At 38.9% G+C, this 14161-nt stretch overlaps 1 protein-coding gene across 3 annotated transcripts in view; it reads left to right on the top strand.

Moving 5' to 3' along the window:
• The window catches only part of Pign (phosphatidylinositol glycan anchor biosynthesis class N), a 122331-nt gene that overhangs the window by 55136 nt on the left and 53034 nt on the right, over positions 1–14161 (top strand). For all 3 annotated transcript variants that reach the window (XM_057770079.1, XM_057770080.1, XM_057770081.1), the window contains 2 exons: positions 8124–8202; positions 12138–12320. In XM_057770079.1, coding sequence (XP_057626062.1) covers positions 8124–8202; positions 12138–12320 — 262 coding nt within the window. The remainder of the gene's footprint in view (positions 1–8123; positions 8203–12137; positions 12321–14161) is intronic.

The following is a 14161-nucleotide window of genomic DNA, read 5'->3' as shown; positions in this document are numbered from 1 at the left end:
GTTGCCTTTATGCTGAACCCTGAAGAGTGTCTTGGGGCTGAACCCCAAAAGCTGTCTCTCCTTAGACTTTTATATGGTTTCTGGTAACAGCACCGACCACGGATATCCACATGGTCTCTGGTGGCTGTACAGACTATAGACGTCAGCATGGCCCTTAACTACACGGGCCATAGACATCATCATGGCCCTCGGGGCAGCACAGCCATTCACATCAGCATGGTCCCCATTGGCAGCATGGCCCACGGACATCTACATGGCCCTCAGTCATACATCAGTACAGCCCCCAGCTCCAATAGAACCATGGACTCAGACATGGCCTTTGGCAGCAGCATGGATCATGAACATCAGTATGGCCTCCATTTATAGCACAGCCCCCTGTTATCAACATGGCTTCAGGTGGCAGCACACAGACCATTGATATCTGCATGGCCTTTTGTGGTAACACAAACCACAGACATCAATACAGCCCTCTGTGAGACATGACCCTCAGCAGCAGCACAGACCACAGATACCCATATGACCTCATTAACTTTATTTTATGACTTTCTAAACTCTTTTCCTTCTCTCTCCCAAGCCTACATACATTTATCCAACACTGTGACCCATTTAGAGGTCGTTTATATCTGAATTTGTCCTATTGCGAACCTGTAATTCTTTACTGTCTACACTTCTTACAATGTTAAGAGCTTCTTAAAAACTTAAGTTGCGCCATTAGTGGGGTAATATGATAGCACCTGTTTTCCTGCCCAGTCTAACACTTAAGCTGTTACTATGATAAATACGGTAGTTCCTGCTTGGAGCTCTGCACTGTCCAGCATGACAGAGCCACTTGTGCCCCTGAGCTGCTTGTGCTTCTGAGCGGCACACACCGTCCCACTTCCAGGCACACAGAGAGTCCACATTTCAAGCAAGCTGTAGCGCTTTACTCACAAACCTCATCCAAATGCTCTGTCTCCCGCAAGAGCCAGAGGCCTCACTAGTAGCATAGCCCAGAAAGCTGGCATTTTAAAACTGCTCGACTTTTTTTCCTTTTGCCATGGCTAAGTCAGGAAAAACTCTCTTAAAGGAGCTGTGGCATGCCACTAGCAAACAGCAAAAAGCTGTGTTAAACCTTGTAATTTTTTTTTTTGTTTAAAATTAAGCTCTCTCAGGTTTTTAAGTGAATTTAGTCCATCATGTTGGCACTAATTGTTGCAAGGGAGAAGGCCGCTTGTTCATCCCTGCTGCCCAGCTAGCTTAGCCCCGGAATAACCACATAGAAACTGTGTTCATTAAATCACTGCTTGGCCAATTAGCATCTTATTGGCTAACTCTTACACCTTAGTTTATTCCATTTCTATTAATCTATGTATCACCATGTGGCAGAGGCTTACCAGGAAAGATTCGGCATGTCTGATTCTGGTAGCTCCATGGTGTCTCTCTGACTCTGCTTTCTTCCTCCCAGCAATCAGTTCTGTCTTCTCTGCCTACCTAAATTCTGCCCTGTTAGGGCAAAGAAGTTTCTTTATTCATTAACCAATACAAGCAAAGCACAGCGGGGACTCCCACCAAGGAAGATTGCCCTTCCCCTTACCAGCTGCAGCACTTGGGAAAGTGAACCCTGTACCTTGCCTGGGCATCACAGTGGAACTGACCTTGATGGTGGAGGTGTGGGTGTGCCAGCACCGATGCAGTGGGGAGAGCTGTCCCCATTTCTCATCTGCCATATGGTGGCATGGCTAAGGGAGAGTCATCCCCCTTCTCCCCACCCCTCTTCAATACCTGAGGCAGATAGAAGAGCTGACTCTGAGGTCATAACAGCAGGAGACCTGTGTTGAGTCAGCCCCAACATGTAGCGAGTCACACAGAGAATCTTTCCATCTCTTTCCTTCCATGAATACTCCTTCCTCTATCGTACATGTTTGAAAGTTGTTAAAATTGTAAAATAAGTTAATATGTGCCAAGAAAAGTACACAACTCGTAGCTCCGTTAACTCAAAATAGCAGCTATAGTAGTTCCCCTCTGAAGGATAAGACTCCCATTTCCTCTGTCCTTCACCTCAGTTCCTGTGTCTGCCAGCCTTTTTGTCATGGTGTTGAATTACTAGAGAAACAATGGAAAGGCTCGCAGTGTTAGAGGGTTCAGCTCATGACCTGCTAGCATGGTGGAGCAGAGATGTTATTTCTTGGTGACCAGGAGGGAAGGAGAAGGAGAGAGAAAGAATGAGAATATTTAAGCATGACAATGACTAAGGAGCTCAGGACAAATATCTTTCAAATGCGTAATTCTAGTGACCTGCTTTGTCTAACTAGGCTTTACCTCCTAGTTTCCTATTTATTTATGAACTTATGAGTGGCACTGATGAAGTTAGTACCCTCAAGATTCAGTCACTTCTTCATAGATATGCCATATTGCAACCAAATCTTTACCACAGTAACCTTTCAGGGGAGGTACATTTGTCCAAACCATAAAAATTAAACCATGGCTTGATTAGTTTTTGCACACTGAATATAGTACCAGCGATGATGCCATTTGTGAGTGTGGTTTTACTGTCTTTTTTTGGGGGTGGTAAGCCTGGATTTAAAAACCCTGGGTTCAGGAGGCTTTATATTCGGGGAGGCACAAAGAGTGATGGCTGACTAGAGGCTGTGTCCCAACTCCATGTTGCCACTGACCTCTGGTTTGTTTCTGCTGCTGCAGTGTGCCCTGCTTGCAAGTTTGGGTTCTTATCTGTAGCTTTCCTCCCACTGACTCCTGAGAATCAGTTCTCACCCTGTGTGCATCCTAGCACTGGTGGCGCTCATGGCTTCTTATGGACCTTGCTCTTAAGTAAATTCTTTCCTGTCTCCACAAATGGCCCTCCTTGTCCCTCCCTGTCACCAGGACCTTTGCCCCCTCTTTTTTTAAAAAATGAGTTTTCCGAGCCTTTAATCCCAGCACTCAGGAGGCAGAGGCAGGCGGATCTCTGTGAGTTCGAGACCAGCCTGGTCTACAGAGCTAGTTCCAGAACAGGCTCCAAAGCCACAGAGAAACCCTGTCTCGAAAAACCAAAAATAAATAAATAAATAAATAAATAAATAAATAGTTTTCCAAATTGTGTCATATCCTGTGGTGTGCTATGTAGTGTTTCTTATGAAAGCTCCTGTTTTTTGTTTGTTTGTTTGTTTGTTTTACTTTTCTTGAAATTGTACCTCAGAATTTGTTTTAGGAGAGTATAGTCTAAGTCTTTCTTGGGTCTGGAGAAATGGCTCAGGCATTAAGAACACTGGTTGCTTTTCCATAGAACCTGGGTCCATTTTCCAGTGGCAGCTCACAACTATGTACAACCCTGCTTCCAGGAGATCTGACACCGTCTGCTGGCCTGTGTGAGCACTACACATATGGTGAACATACACACATGCTGGCCAAACTCCCATACATAATACATATATATGAGTTTTATAATTTTTTTACCTCTCTAGCCTCATATAATTGCTGATATCCCCACAGATTTTGTTTTATGTTTGGCAGTGTCTGTACATTAAACTCTCAGCTTCTTGCCTTGTCCCCAAAATAGAAATGTTTTCATAAGACTTACACTTGTAGAAAGTTCTCTTTTTTCTTTGCTTTCCATCTCTCTAGGCTCTTAGCCCTTTTGTTTTTGATTGTCTTTGCGCTTATAAATTGAATTTTAATTTAATTTAAAATTTACCACACTTTCTTGTTTCTGGTGGCTATACTGATATTCCAAAACTCACTGACACCCTGAAGCTATGGTTAAATTCATCATTTTAAGGATTTTATTTAATCTTGTTAGGAAAATGTTAAGGAGAAAAATAGCATATGCACACATTTCAAAGTATAAAACCAAAGATAAAAATGTCTCCTTTTCTGCCTAGTGTTCCAATCTTAGTAATTTTCTCTAAGGAAAGTTGTAGCTTGTTATGCCTTTCCATATATGGCATATATGTAGAATATTATTTCAATGGATCCTATAGTATATTAGGTACTGTTCTGTTCTGTATTATATAGGTTCTGTTCCTCTAGAGAACACATAGACTATTAAGCAGGATTTGATAGACTGGCTTACCAATGTGGGCTGGAGAGTCTCATTAGTGGTAGTTTCCATAGTGGAGAGGCAAAGATACCCCTTATCTGCTTAGTCCATGAAACTGGAGGTCTCAGCATTTCCAATCCCGTCTCTAAGGAAGCTTAGAAACTCTGGAGAGTTATTGGCATGTGGTAGGAGCTGGAGCTTGGCTGAGCAGAGGACAGCAGTGGCAATGGCAGTAATCATGATTCCTGAGAAATAAAAAGCAAGGCATGTGACATTGCTTCTTTTCTTTATGTCTCTGACATACATTGGAAGGTACCATTCACTTTGAGGGAAGACCTTCACCCTCATTAAATACTCTTTGGGTACACCCAGATTTTATGTCTTAGATCAATGGTGCTCAGTCTTCCTAATGCTGGAACTCTATAGTACTTGTGGTGACCCCCAACCATAAAATTATTTTGCTGTTAGGTCATAACTGTAATTTTGCTAGTTATGAATTATAAATATTGATATACAAGATATCTTATATGCACCCCAAAAGGGGTCATGACCCACAGGTTGAGAACTGCAGTCTCAGGTAGCTCTACATGCTGACCATCCAGATAAACCATAGCTTGAACATGCCACACACTTTTGATATTTCTAAACATATGTTGTCCTTCCCTACTCCTGTGTCTTTACTCAAGTGTCCCTCACATACTGTAATAAACCACAGATACTTCTTCAAAATGTTTCTCTCATTCTTTTTAATTTTCATCTTTTTAAACTTAATTTATCAGATCCTTAGTCTTTTTAGAATGACAGTATAACTATACCATTCTTTCATTCTTTCCTACTTAAAGGCCTACAGCATTTTAATAGCTTTATAAACAAAGCTAAACAAACCAAACGAACATGCCTGAGTCTCAACTCTGTGACTCATTCATGTCTGATCCCGAATGTGAAGCTGAGGATGGTCCCAAACCTGAGATCATTTGCCCCCTGAGAGCTAAAGGCATGTGATACTTACTATAACAAGCTTTTTGATAGAATCTGATAGAATTTAATCTTACCCATTAAGATTTATTGATTCATTCTGTGTGTTAGTACTTTGCTAAGTATTATGGTGAAGTTTAATGGACGTATAAGACATTATCTTGATCCACATGAGGTTAAGATGTAACTGAATGTGAATAAACTGGTTATTAACCCACAGTAAAGTGGTAATGGTGTGAGGAAAGTTTTGGAATGGGCCATAAAGATTTGATTTTAGAAAGCTTAAAGATCTTTATGGACAAGTGCAAGATAGATGACAGATGAAAAATGGTGTGTGTCTGGAATCACGAGTAATTAAGAGGATTAGAAGTAGTGTAGGGAGCTTAGATCTTATAATTGAAGAAGTAGATCAAAGAAGTCATATTAATTGTGAGGAAGTTGGTGAAGGCAGTCAGTATTTGTTAAGGAGAGAGGGTCTGCTTTTGGTCCCAGCTGCCTGGCTAGCTTACACATGAAATAACCACACAGAAATTGTATTAATTAAATTACTGCTTGGCCCATTAGCTCTAGCCTCCTGTTGGCTAACTCTCACATCTTGATTTAACCCATTTCTAATAATCTGTATATCACCATGATGTCGTGGCTTACCGGTAAAGATTCAGCATGTCTGACCTGGCAGCTCCATGGCCGATCTCTCTCGATGCTTTCTTCCTCCCCGCACTCAGTTCTGTCTTCTCCGCCTTCCTAAGTTCTTCCCTATCAACAGGCCCAAAGCAGTTTCTTTATTAACCAATGAAAGCAACACAAATACAGAATGACCTCCTACACCAAGTATTTGCCATCAGAGTAGATCAGAGCAAGAAAAAAAGGTCAGCTATAAGGAAGGCTTTTCTTTGGCAAATTCAGTACTGCCTGCGCTCTTGGCTCAGTAATTCAAGGCTTCCAGGAAAACATTCCAAATGTTTGGTTTCAAAAGCATAGAAAAATGGACCAAAGTGACATTTTAAAGTAACATTTTTCACTTTCTTTCTATTCCTGCATGTGACACCTTTTCTTTACAAATTAAATTCTGTGGAGGGTGAGGATGGGAGGATGGTGGGTTCTTCTGCAATCAGAAACATGAGAGCCCTTGATGGATTCTTTTCAGTTGAATGAGCTGAGAGATCTTAAAATCGGAACAGATTGTTTTTTCTTTTAAGTTTATTTGTATTAGTTTTAATTGTGTCAGTGTGTGTGTGTGTATGTGTGTGTTTATGTGTGCATGTGAGTTCAGTGCCTGTGTGTAGTGGGAGCTGTGGGCTGTGTTCCTGCCGCCCCAGCTCCTAGTCGTCTGGCTAGCTTACGCCCCAAAATAACAACACATAAACTGTATTCTTTTTTTTTTTTTTTTTTTTTTGGTTTTTCGAGACAGGGTTTCTCTGTAGCTTTGGAGCCTATCCTGGAACTCCCTCTGTAGACCAGGCTGGCCTCGAACTCACAGAGATCCGCCTGCCTCTGCCTCCCGAGTGCTGGGATTAAAGGCGTGCGCCACCACCGCCCGGCATAAACTGTATTCTTTTAAACACTGCTTGGCCCATTATATCTAGCCTCTTCTCGGCTAACTCTCGCACCTGGACTAGCCCATTTCTAATAATGTGTGTAGCACCCCAAGGTGCGCTTACCGGGAAGATTCTAGCCTACGTCCATCCTGGGTTGGAGCTTCATCGCATCTGCCCCAGAGAGGAGAGCTATCGAGTCTGAGCTCACTTCCTCTTCCTCCCAGCATTCTGTTCTGTTTACTCCACCCACCTATGTTCTAACCTATGAGGGCCAAGCAGTTTCCTTATTTTTTAACCGATGACCTCGCTCCATCACCTGTGGAGGCCAGAACATTGGATCCCCAGAGTTGCAGTTACAGGTACTTGCAAGCCACCTGACGTGGATGCTGGGAGCTGAACTCAGGTCCTCTGGAAGAGCAGCAAGTCTCTTAACCCTGATCATCTCTTCAGCCCCTCAACCCAATTCCTATAGATTTCAAGATTTATAGATTCCTATAGATTTCAAGAAATTTTATAGGTAGTCTTCTGTGGTTCATGAATATTTTTGGAAAAACATGCAAGGTTTAAAATTATGTGTATTTTCTAGAAAAGAGTCTCAAGTTCTAAAATGAACTTCAGACTGTCCCACCTCAAATTATTTAAAAGATTTACTTTTCATCAGAGTTGGGAAATGACTAACTAGGAAGAAGACAAATGATTATGGTATGTGGACCATATACAGTTGTCCTAGTCTTTGTCATATGTCATGCAACTTTCAGTGCCTTCAGTAACTTTTTATGCATTGTCAAGATTTGATCATACTCATGTTAGGAATGGAGACTTAGTTCAGCAATATGTATTCAAATTTGCATTTAGACATACTTATTAATTTTATAAAGGTGATTGTTCTGATGATATTTGTTGCTTTCTGTAATGTTAATAATGCCTTTGGGCTTATATAGCTTTGAGTTATTCTCTATTCTGTCTTGTTTCTCTGAATACATTATAGTGCAAAAATGCTGAATAGGTTCAAATTATTCATTAACTCCTTTTGTTGGTTAGGCTCTCCTGGTTTAATATGGATTCTTAGCCCCTGTTTTGATAAGGCATAAAAAGCACACTTGATGAGTTACCATGCTGCCCTATCTTTGTGACTAGTATACACACAGGAAGGCTTAGTGATGAAACTCAGTAGTCTAGTAATTACCTTGACTTAGTAAGAATTTCTTTGTTATGGCCTTAAATTTCCTTAGAATGATGATTTTATATAGTTTTCATGAATGTACTTAGTGTTTAAAGCTTTGTGTAATGGATTGGAATATAACTCATCAGCGGGGCTATTGCTTATCATATCTAAGGCTTTCTGTTTGATTCCTAGCACTACCAAAAAAAATTAAAAATAAAAGGCTATTTGGGATGCTATAATCTTTTTCTTGGAGGCATTCAGATAGCTAGCAACTATATACTTTTATCTAATGTTTTCTCTTTTTTTTCCATTTTTATTTGGTTTTATTTTGTTTTCTCAATTTTTACTATCTTATTTTCAAATGAGTATAAAATTATGAAATGATAGAAACCAAATGAGGAAACACTAAAACTATTTTTTCCTTCTATAGGTTGCTCTCTGATTCTCAGCAGCTGGATATTTTAAGAAAAGCAAGGTCTTATATAAATCAAGAAAAATTTGATGAAGTAGTAAGTATATGGGCACATCAGGCAGACTGGAGATTTCCTGAGGAGCCTTTAGCCTTAGACATGCTTCTTATTTCAGGCAGTCTGTGACTGCAGTTTTCTAGTTTGGCTTTAGAAAGGAACTGTATTGCTGTTTTTGTTTGTTTGTTGTTTGTTTTTTCCAATTAAAAAAACAAATTTCAAGTAACCATCATCCCCTTTTGAGGGTGCAGAGCACCACCACCACATTTGCCATTTACACTATCACACTGAAGCATTTATCTAATTATTCTCTATTAATAAAGAATCGGGTGTCATATATCAGGGTGAGAACCTGAATGATCAGAGAAGTGGAGAAGCCACCAGTGATTTTCTTTTTCTTCCATTCCTCCATCAAGAACTTCCTGTCTCCTATTTGTCCCCAATCCAAGACCTCTATGGTTAATTTTGGTAAACTAGTGGTTAACTCTGCCCTCTGACTCAATGTAGATGGAAGTTTCTGTCCTGCCCAGTCCCATAGCCATTCAGTCCCAACAAAACACACAGAGGTTTATATTAATTATAAACTGGTTTGCCTGTTACCTCAGGCTTATTATTAGCTAAGTCTTACACCTTAAATTAACCCATAATTTTTATCTGTGTTTAGCCTTGTGGCTTGGTACCTTACTCAATAAGGCATTCTCATCTTGCCTACTTTCCATATGGCTGGTGACTGCAGACTGAGCCTTTCCTCTGGTCCTGTAGTCATTCAGTCCCAAAGAAATACACAGAGGTCTACCTTAATTATAAACTGATTGGCATATTAGCTCAGGCTTCTTATTAACTTTTATAACTTACATTAACCCATAATTCTTGTCTGTGTTAGCCACGTAGCTTAGTACCTTTTATCTGTGAGGTATTCTTGTCTTGCTTCTTCTGTGTCTGGGTGATGACTGCAGACTGAACTTTTCCTCTTCCCAGAATTCTCCTACTCTGGTCAACCCTCCTATACTTCTTGCCTGGTTACTGGATAATTGATGTTTTATTAAACCAATAGAAGTGACAAATCTTTACAGGGTACAAGAGCATTATCCTACAGCAACTCAGAGCAAACTTTATTGTCAGAATGCAATCAAACATCACACATTTCCCCTTTTTGTCTAAATAAAAATATTTTAAGTAACATAGTAAAACTATATATAATAAGTATGATGATTATATTCAAATATATACAGGTAAGAATTACATTAACAATGTCTAGTATATTTGCATTTGACAATTTCAGAGAAAATATTCCATTATCTATCCTATTTTGGTGAGTCCAGAATTTTTTCTGCCTAATTCACATTGTATCCTAACTTGCATTACCAACCCCAAACCTTTTTTCTATGTCTTTCAATTTTATAAACTTAACACCTCTTTTGTGAGTTTCTTTTCAGAAATTGGTAACAAAGAAAACTATAGCTATAACTATCTAGTATTCAAGTCCATCAGAGACCTGAGAAGGAAAAATATTACCTGAGGAGAGCAAACAACTTCCAAAGCTAAGAAACGACAGAAGCGCCAACTGCGGAACAGTCATCCACAGTTCCTCTGTAATGTGGGGATCCAAGACGTTTCTGTGAAGCAGGAATTTTGAAGGACTGTCTCACCTTGTCTTGGCAAAGTTCTGCAGTCACTTTCTTTTGTGTTCTGCTTGTCCAATTTGGACAGCATTCTATCAGCAGTCAAGGCAAGGACAGTTTCTTGCCTGGTAGCTTACTTTGCCACAAGGAAAATAAACTCCATATGGAATTTCTTTGATGCCCATTATCTTCTTTGAAGTAGATTGGTGCTGCCAGGAAGAGACATGTCTCACTGCCATAAAAATCCATTATTAAAACATCTGAAATGTTCCCATATTCTGTAGACCTCTCAAGTATTTGAAGACTACCTATCTATCTAAAATATATCTCTGTTTGACCTTGAAAACATGACATGACTATAAGTTTGACTGTAATAGGTGACTAACTACTAACCTGCATTTTTTTATCCTAAATAGTTTGTAATAATAACTTTCAAGGACTAGAAATTTATATTACATTGTTAAATGAGCTGCATAGATACAATACCTTAAGCCAGAGCAGAAATGTATGTTCAGTATGTTCTAACAAAAATAGCCTTAAATTTGTATCAATATACAAAATATCTTAAACAAGAGTAGAAACATATATACAGTATAACAAAAATAACCTCAAATTTATATCATTATATAAAAATCTGTACCAATATAAGATATTTAAGAGTAGTAGTTGATTTTTTGGTTTAAAAGTAGATTCATTAATCTACCTTATCATTTCTATATCCCTCTTTTTTCTGTTCAGAATGAGATCCCTGAATCTAGTGTTCTTTGTTCAGCTTTTTTTTTTCCTGACCATTACTAATAACAACTGTTACCAACCCCAAGTGGTAATATCCATAACCCACTGAATGACCGAAAACCATCTACCCCACCACTTGGGAATGTGGCTGTCGTGTTCTCTAGATTGCATCCTTCTGTCTGGAGGGTGACAGCATATCTAGGAAACCCTGATAAAATTGAAATACTGGTCAAGTCCTGGGAGAGGTAGCTGTGTCATTTGTTGACAGTCTCTGTGTAATGGGAAAGTGTAGGGCTGGTATAGCAATGAGACTGAACCATCACAGCTAACCTTGAAACTGTCCTGAGCAGTTGATAGTCCAAAGCTTATCTTTGAGTTCTATTAGTCAACTTAGATGTGTTACCACAGTCCAGGTGCATTCATTGTTGTGAGGCCCAATAAACTTTTAGAGACTTCAGAGGTCACTGTTAGGAATGTTCATGGTTCACTGTAGAAAATTTAAAACATTTTAAATGCCATATGCAACAGATCATGGAGAAGTTAAAGGAACACACTTATTAAGTACATCCAGAATACAAAAACTTAATTCCTGCTCACCTGACAGAGACACAAACCCAAAATCATGTAGGGGAAACTAGATTAAGCCTTTTTTTCAAATTTGTTGGTACCCTATATGACCATTAATATTATGACAAAAGGTATACATACACACACACATATATCTCTTTTTGGTTTTGTTTCGTTTTTTTGAGACAAGGTTTCTTTGTAACTCTGGAGCCTGTCCTGGAACTAGCTCTTATAGACCAGAGTGACCTGAAACTCACAGAGATCCTCCTGTCTCTGACACCCCAAGAGCTGGGATTAAAGGCGTGTGCCAGCCCCCTTTTTCAAAACAGAAGCTCTAAATCTAATCTTCTTTGTTTAGCTTTCTTCCTGACTATTATCCATACAACTTATAACCAATACTCCAAACAAAGACAAACATCCATATTCTATTTTTGGGGAATGTGGGAGTAGTTTTCCAGGCTACTTCCTGCTATTTTATAATTTTTTAATTATAACTTTAAATTTTAGACTTCCTTTGGTAGTATTTGAACCCAGGGCTTCTCATATGCTAGGGAAGCACTCTACCATTAAACTATATACTAAGCTAGTATTCTTTTCTAATATTTTGTAATTTTGGTGATATTTTATAGTAGATTTCCATAATATGATATGAAAGTAAAATATAATGCATATGCACACATGTTTACACGTGTATATACATACAGGCATTTCCTTTATTTGGTCTAATGCTAAAGAACCTTCGTTTCCTGTATGTGTCATCTGAGAACCATTTCTGCACAATGAATACTTTCAAACACGGTATAGATTACAGACAATTTCCATTAAAATGCCCTATTTTACCAAATTGAAAAATCTCTTTTATTTTGAGACTTTTGTTTCTTCATGTTTTGCAACGAGAGCCTCACAGTTGAAATCCATTCCTAATCTTCCCATCTGTAGTTTCAGTTACTCACGCTTAGTGGTTTGATTCTGTGGAACGCCAGTTTTCCTGGGTTTGGGAAACTTGACTTCCATTGTTTCACTGCAAGTTCTACCTACATTTTGTCCCCCTAGGTCTCCCTCTGTGAGGAGTTGATTGATCTCGCATTGAAAGGATTGTCCTATTATCACACTTACGACAGATTCTTTCTGGGCTTCAGTGTTGCTGTTGGTTTTGTGGGATGGACGTCTTATGCTTCGTTGTTAATCCTCAAATCTCATTCTAATCTCACAAGGAGTGCTAGGACGGAAGTTAAGGTAAGTCAGGACGATGTAACAAAGATTCAGATGACAGTATCAAAGTCACCAGGAATAAGGATTAAAAAACTGAATCAAATCATGTATAGTGAGTTCATAGAATATGTAAATGTAAGAGTAAGTGAACGGATGTGTCTGTCCTTTGCTTTCTTTTGTATTGGCTATGTTTTCTGTTGTATCTGTTTTATAGGTGGCTAAGAGGGTGCATTGGTCACGCTGCTCATTGTAAGTGTTCCACATATTTCTAGACAGGTCATTAGGAACTGCCTCAGGGCCCAGAGAAGTGCTCAGAGGTGAAAAGTGCCTACTGCTCTTGCTGAGGACCTGATTTTGGTTCCTAGATCCCATATCATGTGGCACACAATCACCTGTAACTTCAGTTGCAGGCATTCTGATGGACCCTGGTGTCCCTGGGCATCTGATTACAAGTGACACATAAATTCATGCATGCATATACCCATGCACCTTAATAAATAAATCTTAAAAAACGAAAACCACTCCAAGCCAGGTGTGGTACATACACCCTTCATCAGAGTGCTCAGGAGACAGGGGCAGGTGGATTTCTAAGTTCAAGGTCATCCTCTTCTACACAGCAAGTTCCAGGACAGTCTGGGCCACACAGGAAACCCTGTCTCAAAAGCCAGAAAAACACAAAGTCATATATTTATCATTATCTCATATTGAAAGCTAGACAAACAATAAAGTCATTGTTTAATATTAATTAATTAATAAATATTAAACAATTAATATAATACTTATGCTTCTCTGACTTTATTCCTCTTTCAACTTTCTGATATTGTAAATTCCCAGGATGTTTTCTTTACCTTGTTTTGAGGATGCAAGTCTAGCTTGCTATGCTTTCAATGAAAGGAAGAGGTCAAACTTCTAAACAGGTACTGTGATCCTTTAATACAGTTCGTCATGTTGTGGTGACTCCAAACCATAAAATTCTTTTCTTTGCTACTTCATAACTGTAATTTCACTACTGTTACAAATTGTGCTTTCTGATTATCTTAAGTGACCCCATTGAAAGAGTCATTATAATTAACTCCTCAAAGGGTTCTGACCCACAGGTTGAGAAACACTGCTCTAACTAGACTCTAATAGTACATACTGGGTTTTATTGCTTTAGAACACTTCCTTGTCTTAAAGTACATTTCTAACTATCATTTACCAGGCAGAGTATCCAACCTCCATTTCCTAAACCTCATTCTCTCTAATGATTATTACCATGCCGAAATCCTCTAGAAAGGAATGTATTCCGCTAGTATATTTTTAATAATAATCATTATTATATTATACCACATTTCTAGTGGTAACTTTTACCATTTTATATTTTGTCTATAATGTAAGGAGAAGAACATTATTGCTTAATTTCAATTCTTTACAGTTCTGAAACACATCTTGTATAATTTCTTCCAAGTAATTTTAATTATTCCAAAGAATTTGAAGTTGACTGTAAAGGGAATTATTTTCTATGTGTTAGAGAAATACACAGAAATGATTATGTTTTGGTAATGGAGAGATGCACCTAGGAATTCTACTGAGTCCTTGAAATGTATTCTGCCTTCCTGACCTCTGACTGTGCCCTGTAACTGCTGTTCACAAAAGATGAGACTGAGCTGCGGGAATGAGTGAACTTGGTAACAGCCTCCCAGACAGCGTGTGGGGGCTCTTGTTTCTGCTCCTCTCGCTGTTCAGAACGTTAGAAAAGAAGATATGATACTTCTGTTAATGTGTGAAGAATTCATAGTTGATAGTTGTTTTTGCTTATTAATTGAGTGTATAGAACAAGGCTAGGTATTCTACAGAGAAATATGATGGTCAGATTTTACCATGGA

The sequence above is a fragment of the Chionomys nivalis genome, chromosome 5 (genome assembly GCF_950005125.1).
Source record: "Chionomys nivalis chromosome 5, mChiNiv1.1, whole genome shotgun sequence".
NCBI lineage: Eukaryota > Metazoa > Chordata > Mammalia > Rodentia > Cricetidae > Chionomys > Chionomys nivalis.
This window is presented reverse-complemented; position numbering and strand designations above follow the sequence as displayed.